The 17,745-nt window shown below is 38.9% G+C and overlaps 1 protein-coding gene across 10 annotated transcripts in view; it reads left to right on the forward strand.

The window, feature by feature from the left end:
- dennd1a (DENN/MADD domain containing 1A) overlaps window positions 1–17,745 on the forward strand; it is a 536,086-nt gene that overhangs the window by 235,118 nt on the left and 283,223 nt on the right. For all 10 annotated transcript variants that reach the window (XM_069888617.1, XM_069888520.1, XM_069888538.1 and 7 more), the window contains one exon: window positions 6,257–6,376. In XM_069888617.1, the coding sequence (XP_069744718.1) occupies window positions 6,257–6,376 (120 nt within the window). The remainder of the gene's footprint in view (window positions 1–6,256; window positions 6,377–17,745) is intronic.

The raw sequence follows: 17,745 nt of genomic DNA on the forward strand, positions 1-17,745 counted from the left end.
TCAATACTCTTTTGAGGCTAAACAATGACAGATTATCCATTAATGAATTGGAGATATTCCTATTCTTTTGTCACATTTGTAGAATTTAATGTTACTGTTTGGTTTCTTCAGGCTTCTGCAAATTTGAGCCCAGACTTGGGCTTGGTCTCAGTTTCGTGAAACTTTTGTTACAGAATGGGAACTCGCTATTCTTTGCCATGGACGACTCCAATTTATTTTATGGATTCATTGACTACTCTTTAAGTATTGAATGGCTTTCTTTTCCACTGTGTTATATATAGCATGGTCTACCACTTTGCTCTAAGTGCATTTTAACTAATCCTCTGGATAATCTGCTACTTCCTCATTGCATCATCTCAATTCCATCTTCTTGTGAGTTCTGTTAACAGACTATCAGTTTAGATAAAAAGTTACAATTATATTGTCATTCTCTAATTAATGTAACTGCCTTTATAGGATTAAATTTCAGCATGTTGACTTGAACTTTGTGGTCAGTAGGAAATAAATGGCAGTAGTTCTTGGCACTCTGCAATCCCCTACAGATCTTCTGAGGGATTTTTTTCACAAGAACCTTTGGCATTTAGAGTCCCAAAATAAATTTTTGTCTGAATAGGGACCTGAGAACTGTTTAAACTGCAAGAGTATGTTTTCTTCACCATCCGGATTATGGAATTCTTTCTGAGGCATGCAAAATTTAAATCAGAAAGTGTAAAGGCTATTGTCAAATTATTTAAAGAATAAAATAAATTGGAAAAGAAAGATGAAAGAAGATTGAATAAGAGAAAATTATGTAAAAAAACACAATTTTCATTTTTAAAGATATCAGATTCAAATTTCAGATTTATTGTCAAAATACATCATACAACCCTGAGAATCTTTTTCCACCTGTCATGGCAGAATTACCACTTATTGGTAGTGCCAAAAAAACTGTACTCAACTAACTGGGCAATACAGAGAGAGAAAAAAAACAATTAAGTGTAAGAACCCTTAAGTTAGTCAATAGCCTTTTCCACTGGCATCCCAGTGAATTGGCTGTTCAGTGTCCCGGGATAGGAAACCCTTTGTGCCGTTTCCTCTGGGCCACCCTTAACTGGGACACTATTTGCTTTTCCACTGAACACACTCATCCCCGGGGATCGGAGTGTTCTTTGTTCTGCCTTCAACTGGAAACGGGTGAGTTTCTGCTGTCCCTTTTCCACTGGCTTTATTAGCACGCTGGCGTCATCACGCGCTGGGGATATGAGTAGGGGTAGAGGTGGTTAATCCCCGGCATGAAATGGCGTAATTTGACGCCTATGTTCAGACGGTGTTCCTTTTCCATTGGACTCTTTTCCAGTAAATTCCCAGTTAATTCATAGGACAGGGTACCAGTGGAAAGGGGCTTGATGGTGGAGGGGCAGCAACTTTTCCTGAACTAACAATAATTAAAATCTGAAGATATGCTGCCTATGCCAGAGTTGTTCATTAGTAATGTTCAATTAATTTTTCTCTTGTATTTAAATATGTCCAATTTTAGCTAATGAGGTCAGTGGATGTATATTATGTGAATGTCACTACATGAACCAAGCCATGAAAGACCCCAACAATGAAGACGCTGTTTACATCCGGTACCGCACGGATGGCAGTCTCTTCAATCTGAGGCGCCTGCAAGCTCACACCAAGACACAAGAGAAACTTGTCCGTGAACTACTCTTTGCAGATGATGCCGCTTTAGTTGCCCATTCAGAGCCAGCTCTTCAGCGCTTGACGTCCTGCTTTGCGGAAACTGCCAAAATGTTTGGCCTGGAAGTCAGCCTGAAGAAAACTGAGGTCCTCCATCAGCCAGCTCCCCACCATGACTACCAGCCCCCCCACATCTCCATCGGGCACACAAAACTCAAAACGGTCAACCAGTTTACCTATCTCGGCTGCACCATTTCATCAGATGCAAGGATCGACAATGAGATAGACAACAGACTCGCCAAGGCAAATAGCGCCTTTGGAAGACTACACAAAAGAGTCTGGAAAAACAACCAACTGAAAAACCTCACAAAGATAAGCGTATACAGAGCCGTTGTCATACCCACACTCCTGTTCGGCTCCGAATCATGGGTCCTCTACCGGCACCACCTACGGCTCCTAGAACGCTTCCACCAGCGTTGTCTCCGCTCCATCCTCAACATCCATTGGAGCGCTCACACCCCTAACGTCGAGGTACTCGAGATGGCAGAGGTCGACAGCATCGAGTCCACGCTGCTGAAGATCCAGCTGCGCTGGATGGGTCACGTCTCCAGAATGGAGGACCATCGCCTTCCCAAGATCGTATTATATGGCGAGCTCTCCACTGGCCACCGTGACAGAGGTGCACCAAAGAAAAGGTACAAGGACTGCCTAAAGAAATCTCTTGGTGCCTGCCACATTGACCACCGCCAGTGGGCTGATAGCGCCTCAAACCGTGCATCTTGGCGCCTCACAGTTTGGCGGGCAGCAGCCTCCTTTGAAGAAGACCGCAGAGCCCACCTCACTGACAAAAGGCAAAGGAGGAAAAACCCAACACCCAACCCCAACCAACCAATTTTCCCTTGCAACCGCTGCAATCGTGTCTGCCTGTCCCGCATCGGACTGGTCAGCCACAAACGAGCCTGCAGCTGACGTGGACTTTTTACCCCCTCCATAAATCTTCGTCCGCGAAGCCAAGCCAAAGAAGGAAAGAAGAAGACTACATCATTTTGAGACAGGTTAAACAGCGCAGAAGCAAACCCTTTGCTCCAACTTGACCTTGCTGACCAATTTGTCGACCCGAACTACTCCCATTTACCAGAAAGTCACCCATTTCCAGTTGAAGGTAGAACACTCCTATCCCCAGGGATGACTTGTGTTCAGTGGAAAAGCAATTAGTGTCCCAGTTAAGGGTGGCCCAGTGGAAATGGCACAAAGGGTTTCCTATCCCGGGACACTGCACAGATGTTAAGACATCTCTCATGCTCCCCCAAAACATTGGTGATGTATCTTTCACCTTTGCTATATAAAGGCATTGTTTCTCTAGCATTTGTGTGTTTTTTTTACTCCCATTTACCATATCTCTCTAAGCCTTTCCTGTCCATGTAACTATCCAATTGTCTTTTAAATGAGGTAATTGTATCCTCCTCTAACACATTCTCAGGCAGCTCTTTCCATATACCTACACCCTCTCTTAAAAGATTGTTCATCTTCCTTTTAAACCTTTTCCCTCTTACCATAAAACTGGTGCCTTTGAATTTTACTCTCCTCTACCATTCATGTTTTCAGAGGTTTGAGATGATATATAAGTAAAATAAAAGTTCTGGTCAAGCATGATATCGATTTTTGGGTGTGTGCTTTGAAATAGTACTGAACACTTGCTGTCCATTCTGCTCCTTTATGATGGTGAATTCTGATTGTCTTGTATACTTTTTCCTCAAAACTTGGTCTTACTAAAATGATCAGTGATTGCCATTGATTTTAACTTCCAGTGCTCAACTTTATCATGATAACCTTAGACTCTGCTGGATTTGTATATAATTTTTGCAATCCTGGCCTTAAATTTTTGGGGATAATGTATACCATTAAAATGCATATATTTTATAGATCCAGTTCGAATTTATTTTCTTAATCCAATAAAATAAACACGGTTATATTTTACATGTTCAGTTTTAATCCAATTAAATTCTGAAATTAACTCATTAGTTTGAAAAATTGTCTATATTCTCCATTAATGTTTGCCAATATTACATTATCAAAGGTAATGCAAATTCAGACTTTACTTTTCTGTGGCTTTAATATTAGCACAGCCATTGCCTGGGTAACCACAGGAGTGATGAAAGCACAGCTTGACAAAGTCTTTCAATATTTCTATTGGATGTTTTACTATTTATTTATTTCATCTTTGGTCTTGGCCATTATTTTATGTTGTTTCCACAAAAAAATGGACTCTGAAGTTCTTGCAGTACATTAAAATATATTTTATTTTATTCTAGCCATAATGTTTTTAGTCGTACTTGCATCTTTCCTTCATCATTTATCCCTCAAAAATATCACCATTGCTACTGCTAAAAGAAGACAACTTGCATTGATATTAATCATGAATATGGAAACAACTTTCCAACAATTGCATATCACAATCAATGCTGGGGCCAAAGGAGAAAATAGTAGGAAAGGGTACACAAAATTTGAATGCAGAATGTGGGATTTCAGGATATTCTTCGAGGCTTAAATGGTGAAAAGATGAACAGTCGGGATGATTTTTCAAAAAAGGCCCAAAAGGGAAATTGGGGAAAAATGAAAATATAAGCAGTACAGTGAGAAATATCTCGAGCACAGGAGAAGATTTAAATGCAAGGATGGAAATTTTGAATTGGATGTGTTGAGGAATTGAGAAAGTTTTAGCGAGCAGCAACAGATATGACGTAAAAGGTGCGCTATCCATACTGGATATTGCAAGGTGAGCCTGGTGGGCAGCTCGCTTCTTTGCCAGCAGCTCCTGGATTTCCTGGTTGTTTTCGTCGAACCAGTCCTTGTTTTTCCTGGAGGAGAAGCCCAGTATCTCTTCAGTGGATTGCAGTATGGCAGTCTTCAGCTGATCCCAGAGGGTTTCAGGGGACGAGTCCGTGAGGCAGATTGCATCCTCGAGCTTTGCTTGGAGGTTTGCCTGGAAGTTTCCTCTCACTTCGTCTGACTGCAAGTTTCCAACATTGAGCCTCTTTCTGGGGGTTTTACTGTTCCTGGACTTTGGCTTGAAGAGAAGGTTGAGCTTGCAGCGAACCAGCCAGTGGTCAGTGTGGCCTTCCGCGCTGGGCACGACCCTGGTGTGGAGCACATCTCGTTTGTCTCTTTCTCGCACCAGGTCGTAGTCCAGGAGGTGCCAGTGTTTGGATCGGGGATGCATCCAGGTAGTCTTCAGGCTGTCCCTCTGCTGAAAAAGGGTGTTTGTAATGACAAGCTGCTGTTCTGCGCAGAGCTCCAACAGGAGGCGCCCATTGTCGTTGCACTTGCCGACACCATGCTTGCCCGGGATTCCTGGCCAGGTTTCTGAGTCTTTGCTGACGCGAGCGTTGAAGTCGCCAAGGATGACAACCTTGTCGGCTGTAGGATATTAGTTGAATATCATTTTTATTAACTAATGCAATTCATTTTTAATCTTGTCTCATTGTATAAGGCAACTTCAATTTAACAATCTCTTTGTTTTTATTTGGGTAGCTTTATAAAATATGTGACAGCAAAGATGGTTGGTTTTGAATTTTAAACCTGCAGTTTTGCCTACTTGTGAAACTAATCTCAAAGGAATTATTCAAAATGGTCTTTTTCAGGATTTTGGATTGATAAAGATTTTCATGTTTTTAAAGCCTTAAAGAATAGAATAATAACGGTAGCAGTGTCCAGACTTAATGTGCAATTTGCACATTTGATTTTGATTACCCTGTTGATTTGATCATTGATGTTGATGGCATAAACGTTGGGAAGCTGACAAACTGATAGTGAATTCAGGATATTCCTCCTGAGTGTGAGTATGAATTACAGAAAGTTAAAAATAGTCTTGGATTTTAATACCTGTTTGTATTGTCCACATATTTTTGTATTATGTTTGTTAGAAGTAACCTTGGGGTTAAGCAGAGAAAGACAATTTTCATTGTTTGGCTGTGGTAGATCTCTGTCAAATCCAATATAGTTGAAGACTAAATTTTAAATGTGTTTGCAACATTGCTCTGGCATACCACTGGCAGCAGCATGTTTGTGGCATCCTAGTTGACAGCCTGACCCAAATTCTCTAACTTTTATAAAGTTGACGGACAGAGTTGGATTGATTATGATTTAGAGCTAAAAGATGGAGAAAGGCAGAGCACTAATTAGAAAAAAAACATTAGTGAGCATTGAGGGCAGAGATTAGCTACAGGCAGAGCTAGAAATGGATGAAAAAAGAAAAAGCATTGAGGGAGAGATAATATTATTAACCAGAAAGTTCAACAGAAAATAGTAAAGAAAGAGAAATAATTGTGGAAGAAAGAAAAGCTGACGAGGTTGGTTTTATTTTATTTAAAAAGTTTGGAAATAGAAAGAGGCTAGGCTGAGATTAGCTCATTCTGGAGACCCTTTAGATCAACCTGTTGCCCTGCGCATGTGAAACATGGTATACATCCATTTATTTCCTGAACACGAATTCCAGCCTGGAGTTCAGCTGTGCTAGTTCAGTGACATAATTTGCTTAGACATCTTTATCTTATGGTCAGTTAAAAATACTCTTCTGCTTTGTTCTCTTTTTCAGCCTTACAGTCAGTCAAGTTGGCCAGAACTTTACATTTGTGCTCACTGACATTGACAGCAAGCAGAGGTTTGGATTCTGTCGTTTATCTTCTGGGGCTAAAACTTGCTCCTGCTTCCTAAGGTGAGACATAAAAATGTATATTCAACCACAGAAAACAGCACGAGCCTCTGGTTTGTGACAAATAGCACATTTTGTCTGACAGGCACGATTCTCATATCCTTTCCCAACAGGTCATTATACTAAGGGGTCAGTTCTAAGTGCATTGTCATGGGGACAAAGACCCTCTGATTATGAGGTTCATTCGTGTGTCATAGTTTCACATTTATATTGGGCAATAGGCCTTTCATGAAAGCAAAAAGCAAAGGCTGATTGTTGTTTAATTCTGCACCACACTTTTTATAGATTATTTACTTACAGTAAAATTATAAAAGGTCATTACTTTCTATTTTGTGTTATTTATGCACAGGTTTGCTGGTTTAATGCTCGCACAGACAAATATAGGTTGTACCAATTGTATTCTTCATTCCAATTTACGTTACAATCTTTTATCATGGCATTCCGTTCACTGAGTAAGTAAGTACGTACTCCAACAATAGCCCCTTTCACACTTGTGTCCCACTAAATTGGCCACTCAGTGTCCTGGGATAGGAATGGGGGTTTAGTTTTTCACACTTGATCACTCCTAACTGGGACACTGAACGCTTTCACACTTGCAAGGAGCCATCCCTGTTCTAACTTCTATCGGTGACGTCACCACGCATTGAATGATGATGGACCTGCCCTAAATCCTGATCAGTGTATTATCTTGTATTTGAACAAAATTAATCGTGTCTGATTATAATACAATTAAGCTTTATGTACAGCACAGTATGAGCCCTTCAGCCCCTGTAGTTGTGCCAACCTATATAAACCTTTATAAGGGACTATGGGAAAGTGCTAGCAATAAATAGCAATAGTGGACAATTTTTAAACAGAATGGGAAAGTTGGTAGCATCATAACGCTCAATTTATATAGTATGGGAATGTTTGTTGCGCTATATTGCACAATTTAGTGTGAGAAAGTTGGTAGCACTATTGTGTACAATTTATACAGCGTTGGACAGTTGGTAGCACTATAGCATATAATTTATAAATACTGTGGGGGGGAAAAAGTGATGGAGGATCTGTCCTCCCTTAATTCCATGTGTCAGAGAAAGGGCTGCATGTACGGAGCATTCATGGAGGGTTTCCTCTACCGTACGGGATTCTGGGAAGTCAGGTCTGCCATTGCTTTCTCCCATTGTGTGCTATAGTGCTACCAATTTTCTCATGCTGTTTAAAAATTGTCCACTATTGCTATTTATTTCCTTTCCCTTCCCACAGCAAAGTTTATACCTTCATTTTAATCTTTTCTTCCTTCATGTTCCTGCACTCACACAAAAACTTGGGTCATTTCAACCTCCAATGCAATTGCCCATTTCACATTTGTCTGATTGCAACGCTGACGTCTGCAGATGCTGGGGATTATACTATGGGTCGAGGTCGATCCCCAGCATGAGATGACGTCATCTGACGCCGGTGTTGAGCTGATTTTGTTTTCACATTAGACACTTTAAAGGCCGATTGGCGGTTAATCTCTGGAATCACTCGCAAGTGTGAAAGGGGCTAAAGTTGCACACCTTTGAAATGATGTGCAGATAAAGAGGAGGCTTTAAAATTGCTTTTGTGTGGCGCTGTTGCAATTAACAAGTCATGTTGCCAGACAAAGCATTAAATTTGGCTTCAAAATTGGTCTCAAATCGAAAAGGAAACCCAACCCACCTCTCCTCCCTCACAAGGGGACCAGGAGACCCAAGGAGTCCAAGGCCCCTTAATGCTAAGGCACTCCACCAGGATCTCCAGATGGACAGATTAAATCTGTAAATTTGTAAATAACTGTATATTTTTCAACTTTTTTTCTGAACCCATGTTCTCTGTCTTCATTCACAGACCCTACATTTACAATAAATTAGTAGTTGAACCCTCTCCAGTAATTTCCACATATTAAAGTACTTCAATATTCAAAAAATCAGTCCAGAACCTGAGCATTGAGTAAATCTCCTTCAGGTTAAACAAAAACAGGAGCTAGGAAATATCTATTTATGCAAGAGTGACCTATGTTTTCCACGACCCAAGCAAGCATGAATGAAAGGCATGGAGATAGCTTCAAGGAACATATTGTACACTACTGGGCAATTGAATATAATTGTGCAAGCCCTGACTACTCAGAGTGTTAGTGCATTATATACATGGTAGATCAGAAGGGAAAATCACGAAGGATATAGATCCTGTAACCTGATTCTCAGAGGGCTTTATGCAAAGCTGTATAGCAAAGTACACAATCACAAATTTCAAACAAATATATTTTGGCCCCATCCTCAGAAATGGAAGTTGTATAATTTGATTCCACCTCACCTTCTATTCTTTACTACTTCTGTGGCATTAATATTCTTTTGGATATAAAGATGCTAAAACTGGACATGTTCTCAAAAAATTGCATTGCCATATTCCTGTTTGTTTTGGATGATGATCCTTAGATACCATATCACATCATATTTGTTTTCCTTCGGAACATCAAACACGTTGAAAAGTATCTTTTATGAGTAATGGATTCTCATTTAAGGCAAGTTGAATATTTAACCTTTAATGTTCATTTCTACTTTCAATGATGTAACAGGGCACTCATCCAATTTAAATTACTCCTATCATATTTACCTAAATCCAATTTCTATCACTGAGCTATCTATAATGAACAGTGTAATTAAAGTTGTATATTTGGAAGTGTGTACGTTTATGTTGAAAGAGTTTGTAGCATGAATAAACCTTTCTAATTAACACAGGCAGCCACTCTCTGTAAGCCATTTGTCAAATATAGTCAGTTTTTTGCTCATTTATATAATTGACACATTGCTGGCAAAGCCAATATTTATTTCCCCATTCCAAGGTGCTTGAGACATAGCTGTTTGTGCCACTTTCCTGTTCTGCAGCAAACCTTCTGTTGAAAAATCCACCACTGTTATTGGGTAGAGAATTCCAAGATTTAGATGCAGCCATGTTGAAGGAGCAGCAATATATTTCCAACTTGAGATAATATGCAACTTGAAGGGGAACCTGCTTGCTGTGACATCCCATACATGACAGGAATAAGAATGTTTTCTTAAATTCCAAATGCACATTAACTATTGTGGGCATGTATGGCCCTGAAATTGGGGAAGATTATCAATCAGAATGGTATGGTGAAAGTTATAATACAATTTTAATATGTAATAAATAGTTTTGCATTAAATAGGATGCATGATCACCCTCAACTCGAAATAGATCCTGCCACACTTGTGTGTATCATTCTCCAAAATTAACCCTTTGATGACAAGCCTCTCAGATCATCTCCAGATTTGTTCACAGATCCATAGTTGCCATTCCTGTCACCATGATCTCTGCCAAGCAATGAAACAAAATGAGCTACTTGAACAACACTAAATTGAGTTAATGGTCCTGAACTTCCGGTTGTAATGACAGTAAAATTTAACATTTGTCACTGTTATTGTGCCAAAGTACACGACCATTGGTGTCCAGTTAATCATGAAGGTTCCTGCCATTGATGTACTGCTCCCCCACAGGCTGCCTTGTTTCAGTGTTGGCAGATGCAATCAACGTAGAATTAGTGATTTGACGGGAATTTCAATTTTTTTCCGACAATCCTCGTGGCAGCACCCTGTGGAGGAGCAGGACGTTAGTGACAGGAACCTCCATGTTTCACTGAATGTGTGTGGATGCTGTCAGTTTTACATAGTAACACTGGTGAATGTTGACAGTTTCGCTGTCATTACAATCACAGATTCTGAGCCATTATCTCAACCTGAATGTTGTTCCAGAAATGCAGAGATTTTTTTTTCCCCCGTTGCTTGTGTTGTTTTTTTTCTGTTGCTCAGCTGTTATCATGGTGGACAATGATGGCAGTTAGGCACCTGCGACTGAATCGAGAGATTTGATGAGTAATAAAATACTGTGCTTTTGATTTGACAGACTTGTGATCTGAGGCTTTATTTTGAAGACTGCTGCAGAGAAGTGTTGGATCTATTTATAGTTGAGGGTGATTTTAAATCCTGTTGTGTTAGACAGTTCACTGCAGCATAAAAATATTATCACTCCCTTTGTATAATTCTCCTTTGCAATCTGTCCAGATTCTAGTGCTCTGTTGCACAAGTTTGTAATTACCACCATATTCAAAATGTTCCAGATAAAAATCTAAATTTAAATAATACAAAAACCTAGAGAATGCTTTACTCCTGAAATGACAAGAAATATGCAACAGGTAGTGCTAGATCCAGGCCACGACCAGGGATTAGCTACCCACCAAGTCCTGGGTTCAGGTGGTCTTTCGATTGGTGCCTGGGTCTTGAGCCTGCCGTGGAGCTGGAGCTTTGACTGCTTTCAAAGCTGCAATTTTATTTTTAAACCTCTCTGTTATTGAGAGATATTGAAACAAAATTGAACTAATTCAATAAATAAATTGGGTTAATTAAACACATTACATTAAAAGTATTAAACTTATGATACCTAATTAAAAACATTAGCTCCCTTTCTTTTTGTGTTCCAATCTGCAGGCCTACAATCCCTGCTGAAATCAGCAAGTTTTGAGTTCTAACTTGCATTGTAATTCCCCACAGTTTAAGTCAGTGGCTCTCAAACTTTTTCTTTCCACTCACGTACCACCCTGAGTAATCCCTATGCCGTTGGTGCTCTGTGATTAGTAAGATGGGATGTGAGTGGAAAAAAAAAGTTTGGAAACCACTGGTTTAAGTGGTCACCAACTTCAGCTGACAAAATTCATCCCATTGTCTCATTCATCCCTGCTCCATTTCTGAATCTTGTGGTGATTCTCCCTTTTTTTAGTTGTTACATTCTGGTCCAATTTGGCATCTTGTGTACTTTTAAAGAGGAAAATGCTCTTGTTTAACCATCAACAATGTCGTGCTGTCATTATTGATGCTGCAAGCTTGTTTTGTTTTACTGTTCCACACCTGGCATTTTAATTGGATTATTACAAATCTTACTAACTGTGCAGCTCACAGTGGGTTGCTTCAGAAGTCAGGCTTTTTAACCACAATATTAAAACTTAGTATCCATCTTATGTGGTAATGACAAACAGCTCTGCTATTTCTTTAATTGGTGGGCCCATTATTTAACTTCTAAACATAATATATCTTTTGGTTGTTTTGCTCCCTGAGTGTGATTTTAACTTTAGTTAAAATAATTTCATTTGCCCACTGCCAGCTAGAGTATATGGAGCTTAGAGGGGGAAGATTTAAAGGGAACATGAGGGGCAACTTTATTCAAAGAGACGGTGGTAGATATAAGGAGTGAACTGCCAGAGGAAGTAATAGAAGCAGATACAATTGCAACATTTAAGAGACATTTAGAAAGGTTTGGAGGGATGTGGGCCAAGCACAGGCAAATGGGACTAACTTAGATAGACAGCTTGGCCAGCATGGATGAGTTGGGTTGAAGGGCTGCTTCTGTGCAGTACAATACTATGGCTCTGTCAATTCAGGACCTCACTTGTATTTGCAAACGTAAGCTGTTTGTAGTATTTAGTTTCATAACACCCTCAATCTTATAGTTTGAATATTTAGCTTCAATAGAAAAATGTAATAGATAAACCTTCTCAAAATGGTTTCAAGAAGTTTTTAAATAATTACAGCATGGTTAAAATAGCTGACCATGCAATTTTAATTTGATATATTTGTGATGTAGAGTAAATGCTATTCAGTTTTATGCTGTGTACTGTGTAAGTTATTGGTTTGTTCCAAAGTGCTGTGAGAAAATGTGAGAAAACCTTCATGTTTTTGCTCACCTCTCCTTTATCACTTTGCTGACTCTGCTTTGTTTGTTTTCATCCTGTTTCTATGATTTGCTCCCCAGCACTGAAACCATTGTCTATCTTCCTACTTGTTTTAACTACTCCTGGGTAGTTCTCCTTCTGGTGTGCTGGGTCGGCCTGTGATATTTTTAGCTGTTTTGTGCCATCATAGAAACATAGAAGATAGGATATTCCTAAGAAGTGCCCCTTCACAGTGCTGTGATTCCTGCCTACCCCTGCTGTCCTTTGCTCCTTGAGTTTACTTTTGAAGACTTGGCTGTGCACTGACTAGATACACCTCACTGAATTTTATGGCCTTTGGCATAATGCCATCTTCTCTCCCAACCTGTGATCTCTCACTGACACCACCTCTTTTTCTGTTTGTGGTTTCTTTTTTGTTGTTTTCACTAAAACTAGTTTCTCTGCACAGAACACCTGAGAAATGACCACAAAGAATGAGATTTATGCATATGGCTCAAATATCACACTAGTGCTCTGCAAACAGGATTTCCTACGAAATTAGATATTTCTTTTAAAAAAAATGCAAGTGCGAGAAGAATTTGATGGTCTAAAATGTACTCGCGACATTGTGTTAACTAAGTAGAGGAGTTTCCTAAACACACAATACCTTCATGATCAAGTTCATGTTTTTGCGTATTTCAACTGAATTGCTGCTGAGGTTATTTTAAAACTAAAATATCTATAAACACACTGTCTAATACTGTGATAAGATGTTTCCTTTTGAAAATTAGTTCTGCCTTCTCATTTAATTTGAAACAATTGAAAGTTGGGTTAAGCATGTCCTTCTTGCACATTTGCTTGGTGGAGTGTTTTCGGAAAGGGAGCCGTTGATGTATGAAGCTTTAAGTATTTAGAAAATATAGAAACATAGAAAATAGACGCAGGAGTAGACCATTTGGCCCTTCAAATTATTTTAAATTTAGAATTCCATTGCTTTTCTTGTATTAAGTAAATTCTTTTATTGCACTGTCTGTAGTTCTATAATATAAAATAATTTTTAGTCTGATTTTTGAGGTGTGTGCTCTTTGATTTGCTTTGTATGTGTACCATTTATTTTAACAGGTTGGGAGCTTGGACCTCTTTAAGTAGCATTTATCAACATTCACCCAGCTCTTGTCAATTCTTTGATTTAAGCAAATAGTGTCATGTGATAACTTTTAATGAATAAATTCACAGTGATTGACTTATATATGTAACGTATATGTGAAAAAATGAAAAAGATTGCCAAAGGCCCAGCTCTGATCATTGAGAATCAGTTTTATACATTAGTCATTTCTCCTTTCACTGTGTTTAAAAGTGAGAGAATTCCCTTCAGCAGCTCTTTTAACTAAACGGCTCAAAACTTGAGAAAAAACTTCTCTATTTATGATAGGCAAAATCATATTGCAACAGAAGCTAGCTCCATCTCTGACATCGTTGATGTTCAGTATTCAGTCAAAGAGTTAATCTGTTTAGCAGAAAACGCCGCACTTAGCGCCACGCTCTATATTTGGAATGCTCTTTTTGATTTTGACTTTGTTTTATCCATGTTTCCTTTTCCATTGGGCCTCCCTCCCTGAGTTCAGGCAGTGCAAAGTGAGACTTTTTTTTAATTGAGCAGAAACATGTGGAAGATCAGGGATATCTCGGGGGATTACTGAAAAATTCTGAATTTGTACTTATTGCAGCCTGTTTGGAACAGGGTCTGCTGGGAATAAATGTAGTTAGTGTGACCTCTGACCCAAGAAACTGTTGACATGGATGACAGCCAGAAACTGGCCACAGAACGCCTTTGTTAAGCTCATTCATTGCTCCTTGAAAATTCTAGTCAGTGCAAGTTGCCAACTCAAATCTAAGGAATGCAGAGCCCTCGTTCCCATGCTTTGGAAACAGAGGCTGCCCCTTAACCAGTAAGACTTCTTTAATGGGAGTATGTAGCCGTAAGCTCAATTGAAATTGACAGTTTCCTGGCTTAAGATTGCCAACTGGCAAATCAGTGCAACATGGGGACAACACGGCCCTTTCGGGACCCAGGGCACTGCTTGCATTTTGACAGCGCAACATTAACTCTTCAGTCATAGTTGCACCCTTCACCATTTAAACTGGTGCTTTGCAAGTGATTCCTAGTCATTTTTAAGAAAAAGTTGTTAAAATTGGATACATTGAGATTTTTACTGAAGGGGGGAAAATAAATAACAAACCATATCTTGGTTTGATTCAAAGCTTTTTAGATTTTTTTTAAAACTCCTGGAATTAATTAATGGCTAAATGGAGATTGAAATATTTCAAACAAAACATAGCATACCAGAAATTTTGATGCAATGTCTGGTTTTACCAAAATTTAAAAAATAATATATATAAAATGCATTTGAAGGACATTCTGTCATTTGACTTAAAGCAGTTTATTTTGGTCACATAGTGTGCATGTCATTGCACTGCTGAATGATATTTGCACCTCCCAAGTTATCATTATGGTACTTGTGCTAGTTATAAATTTGCATGATGAACTAATTATAGATTTGTATTCTAATTGGGTATTAGCAAAATGTTGATGCTTAATGTCTGCTATATGAAATATCTTTGGAGCTCTGGAGCGAAGAATAAGGTGCACCATAAATACTTGAACATAATTAATGGTTTACATGAACATCATATAGTTGACATATAGTTCTGGAGCTGAGCCAGTGAAAGAAATGGGAAGGCTAGCATGACTTGACTTAATCCCTTGTTTCCTTCTGGAACTGCCCTTCAATATGTACTCAAGCTTTATCATTAAAAATTCTGAATAGTTCAAAAGTCATTCCTATGATTGATTATTTATCATACACAAGTATTAGTAATGATTTATTTGGAACGTAAATTATCTTTATTACCATTATAAAACCAGGATAAAATTATTTCAAATTTTAAATGACAGAATTTGATTATTCTGTAACAAGAGATTCAGTGATTTATATTAATTCATGTGAACATTGGTAACATTTAAAATTTTAATTAAAAAAAAATATTTTAGTAATACAGATAATTTCCGGCCCATGAAATCCATGCCATACAATTACACCCAATTAACCTACCAGCTCCGTATATTTCGGAGGGTGGGAAAAAACCTGAGCACCCAGAGAAAACCCATGCAAGGTCATGGGGAGAATGTACAAAGTTTACATACAGCAAATCGAACCCGGGCCGTTAGCGCTGTAATAGCAATGCACTAACCAATGTGCCAACTGTGTTATTGTTACAGCACAGTTACTCCATTCTGCCCCTAGAGATTAAGAGAAGAGCTTTCCTTTATTCAGATCTTCTGTAACACTTCTGTCCAATCATCTTCCATCCCACTCTGCTCTGTAGAAGACTTCATCTTTTCCAGTTCTCCTTCCTTGGGACCAGTGGCCAATTGTGGCTGATCCAGTGTTTACAAAGATTAAAAATCACTCTCTAGTTTTTGTACGCTACCTTTGAAAGGAACATGTATGATTTTTAAAACTACTTTAATTTGTCCTGCAACTGCACCAAAATTTTTTCTCTTAGACCCCTGACTCCTTTGCTCCTCCACCACCTTTGGAAATTGCACCATTCACATTATTTCATTCTTTGTGCGATTTGTTCCTCTTAAAGAAGCAACTAAAAATAATTTTACAAAGCTTGGTTTTGTAGATACATAATATTGTTAATCAAGACCATGGTTAAAGCGAGATTGGACAAAGGAACAGACGGAGGCCAGTTTGTCCTTAAACTGGCCCTATTATTTATCAAGATCTATGCTGATCTCCAATCTCAATGCCATTTTCTTGCACTAGCCCTACTTTGCTTCATTCCTTTTAAATCCAGAAATCTAATGATGTCTATTTTGAATAAATTCAGTGCCTGTGTTCTGCAACTGTCACTGTAGAGAATTCCAAAGATTCAAAAGAATCAAAAACAGAATTTATTGTCATAATCATGTGTCATGAAATTCGTTGTTTTGCGGTGGAACTGTTGTGAATTACAGGTGCAAAAATTGCTATAAGTTACATTTCCACAAATATTTAAAAAATATGAGTTAGTGCAAAAGAAGAGAAAAAAATGATGTAATGTCCGTGGTTCATTGTCCATTCAGTAATGGCAGAGTAGAAACAGCTGCTTTCGTTGGGTGTTCATCTTCAGGCTCCTGTACCTCGTTCCTGATGGTAGCAGAGAGAAAAGGGCATGGCTTGGGTGGTGGTCGCTCGCTCAGTGAAGAAATTTCTCCTCATCTCAGTCCTAAACAGCCTAGCTCTTATTTTGAGACCTCAGCCAACAGAACATCCTTGACTGCATCCATCTTGTTAAACTTTGTAAGAATTCGTGAGCTTCAATGAAATCTTCTCTTCTCAAGACTGATTCAATAAAAGATCTCAACCCAAAATGTTGACTGTCCTTTTCTACGTACGGATGCTGCATGACCCACTGAGTCCCTTCATTATTTGCTCAAGCTTCCAGCATCTGCTGTTTGTGTGTTGGGTATTCTTTTCCCCCCATTAATACTGGTCAGCCTGCTGAGTTCCATCAGCAGATTGTGTTTAGATCATGAGATTTTGCTTTGTGAGTTTAAAATATTTTGTAACAATGAGAAGTTTAAAATTTGGTGACTGTTGAAGACGCTGCCTTGATTCTTAGAAACACGAAATACAAGAAATACTCAGTAGGACCAGCAATATATGTAGAAATGGAGTTAACGTTTCAGGTCAAAAATCAAATATGTTTGAATTTGCTCAGCAAATTAGGACAAGACAATGTCAATAATAAGGAGAAGACTGAGCAACACTGAAGGCACCAGTGGCAGTGATGCTGACTGAGAAAGATGGTGAATATTTGTTACTCACATGACATGTGACTGGCAAGAAATTAATGGGAGGAAGGGAGAAAGAGAGAATAAGGGAAAGAAAGAAGTACTTGAACTGGAGAAGCACAGTGAAATAAAAACAAAATGCTGGAGTCACTTCTCAGAGACAGACCAATTTAATGCCTCATATTTCTGTCCTTTCATCAGAACTAGCCTGGTGTGAAGAATAGATGCTGTTCCTGGAGTTTATGTTTGGCTTCATTGGACCTATATCAAAGACTGATGAAAAATGAGAATGGGATTGAGAAATGAAGTGACTGGCAACTGAAGATGTAGAACTTTCCACTTGACTGTGTGAGATGTTCTGCAAAGTGATCTCCCAAACTGCATTTAGCTTCACCAGTATAGAAGAGACTGTGAATGTTGGATACAGACTACTAAAATAGAAAGGAGGTGCAGATTGTATGTACTGCTTTGCAAAGCATCTCCATGCATTCGGCAAGGCTAAGCCTACACTTCGAGTTGCCTGTTAGTTTAATTCTTCAGCTTTTAACTATTCTGACCTCTCCATCCTACATGGTTTCTATAATCCAAAGGCACAGCATCTCATAACACATTGCAGCTCTAAGTGCTTTTCATTAAATTCAACAATTTTTGATGTACATCCGCTCCAGTCGGTATCAGACCTGGCCAGTTCTGATGAAAGCATCAACCAGCACCATTCATTCCCACCCCTTTCTATCCATCTCCCCCTCTCCCTCCCTCTCACATGCTGTTTTACCTGAAAATCGATGACATTCTCTTTTATTT

This window comes from Narcine bancroftii, chromosome 1, assembly GCF_036971445.1.
Source record: "Narcine bancroftii isolate sNarBan1 chromosome 1, sNarBan1.hap1, whole genome shotgun sequence".
Classification (NCBI taxonomy): domain Eukaryota; kingdom Metazoa; phylum Chordata; class Chondrichthyes; order Torpediniformes; family Narcinidae; genus Narcine; species Narcine bancroftii.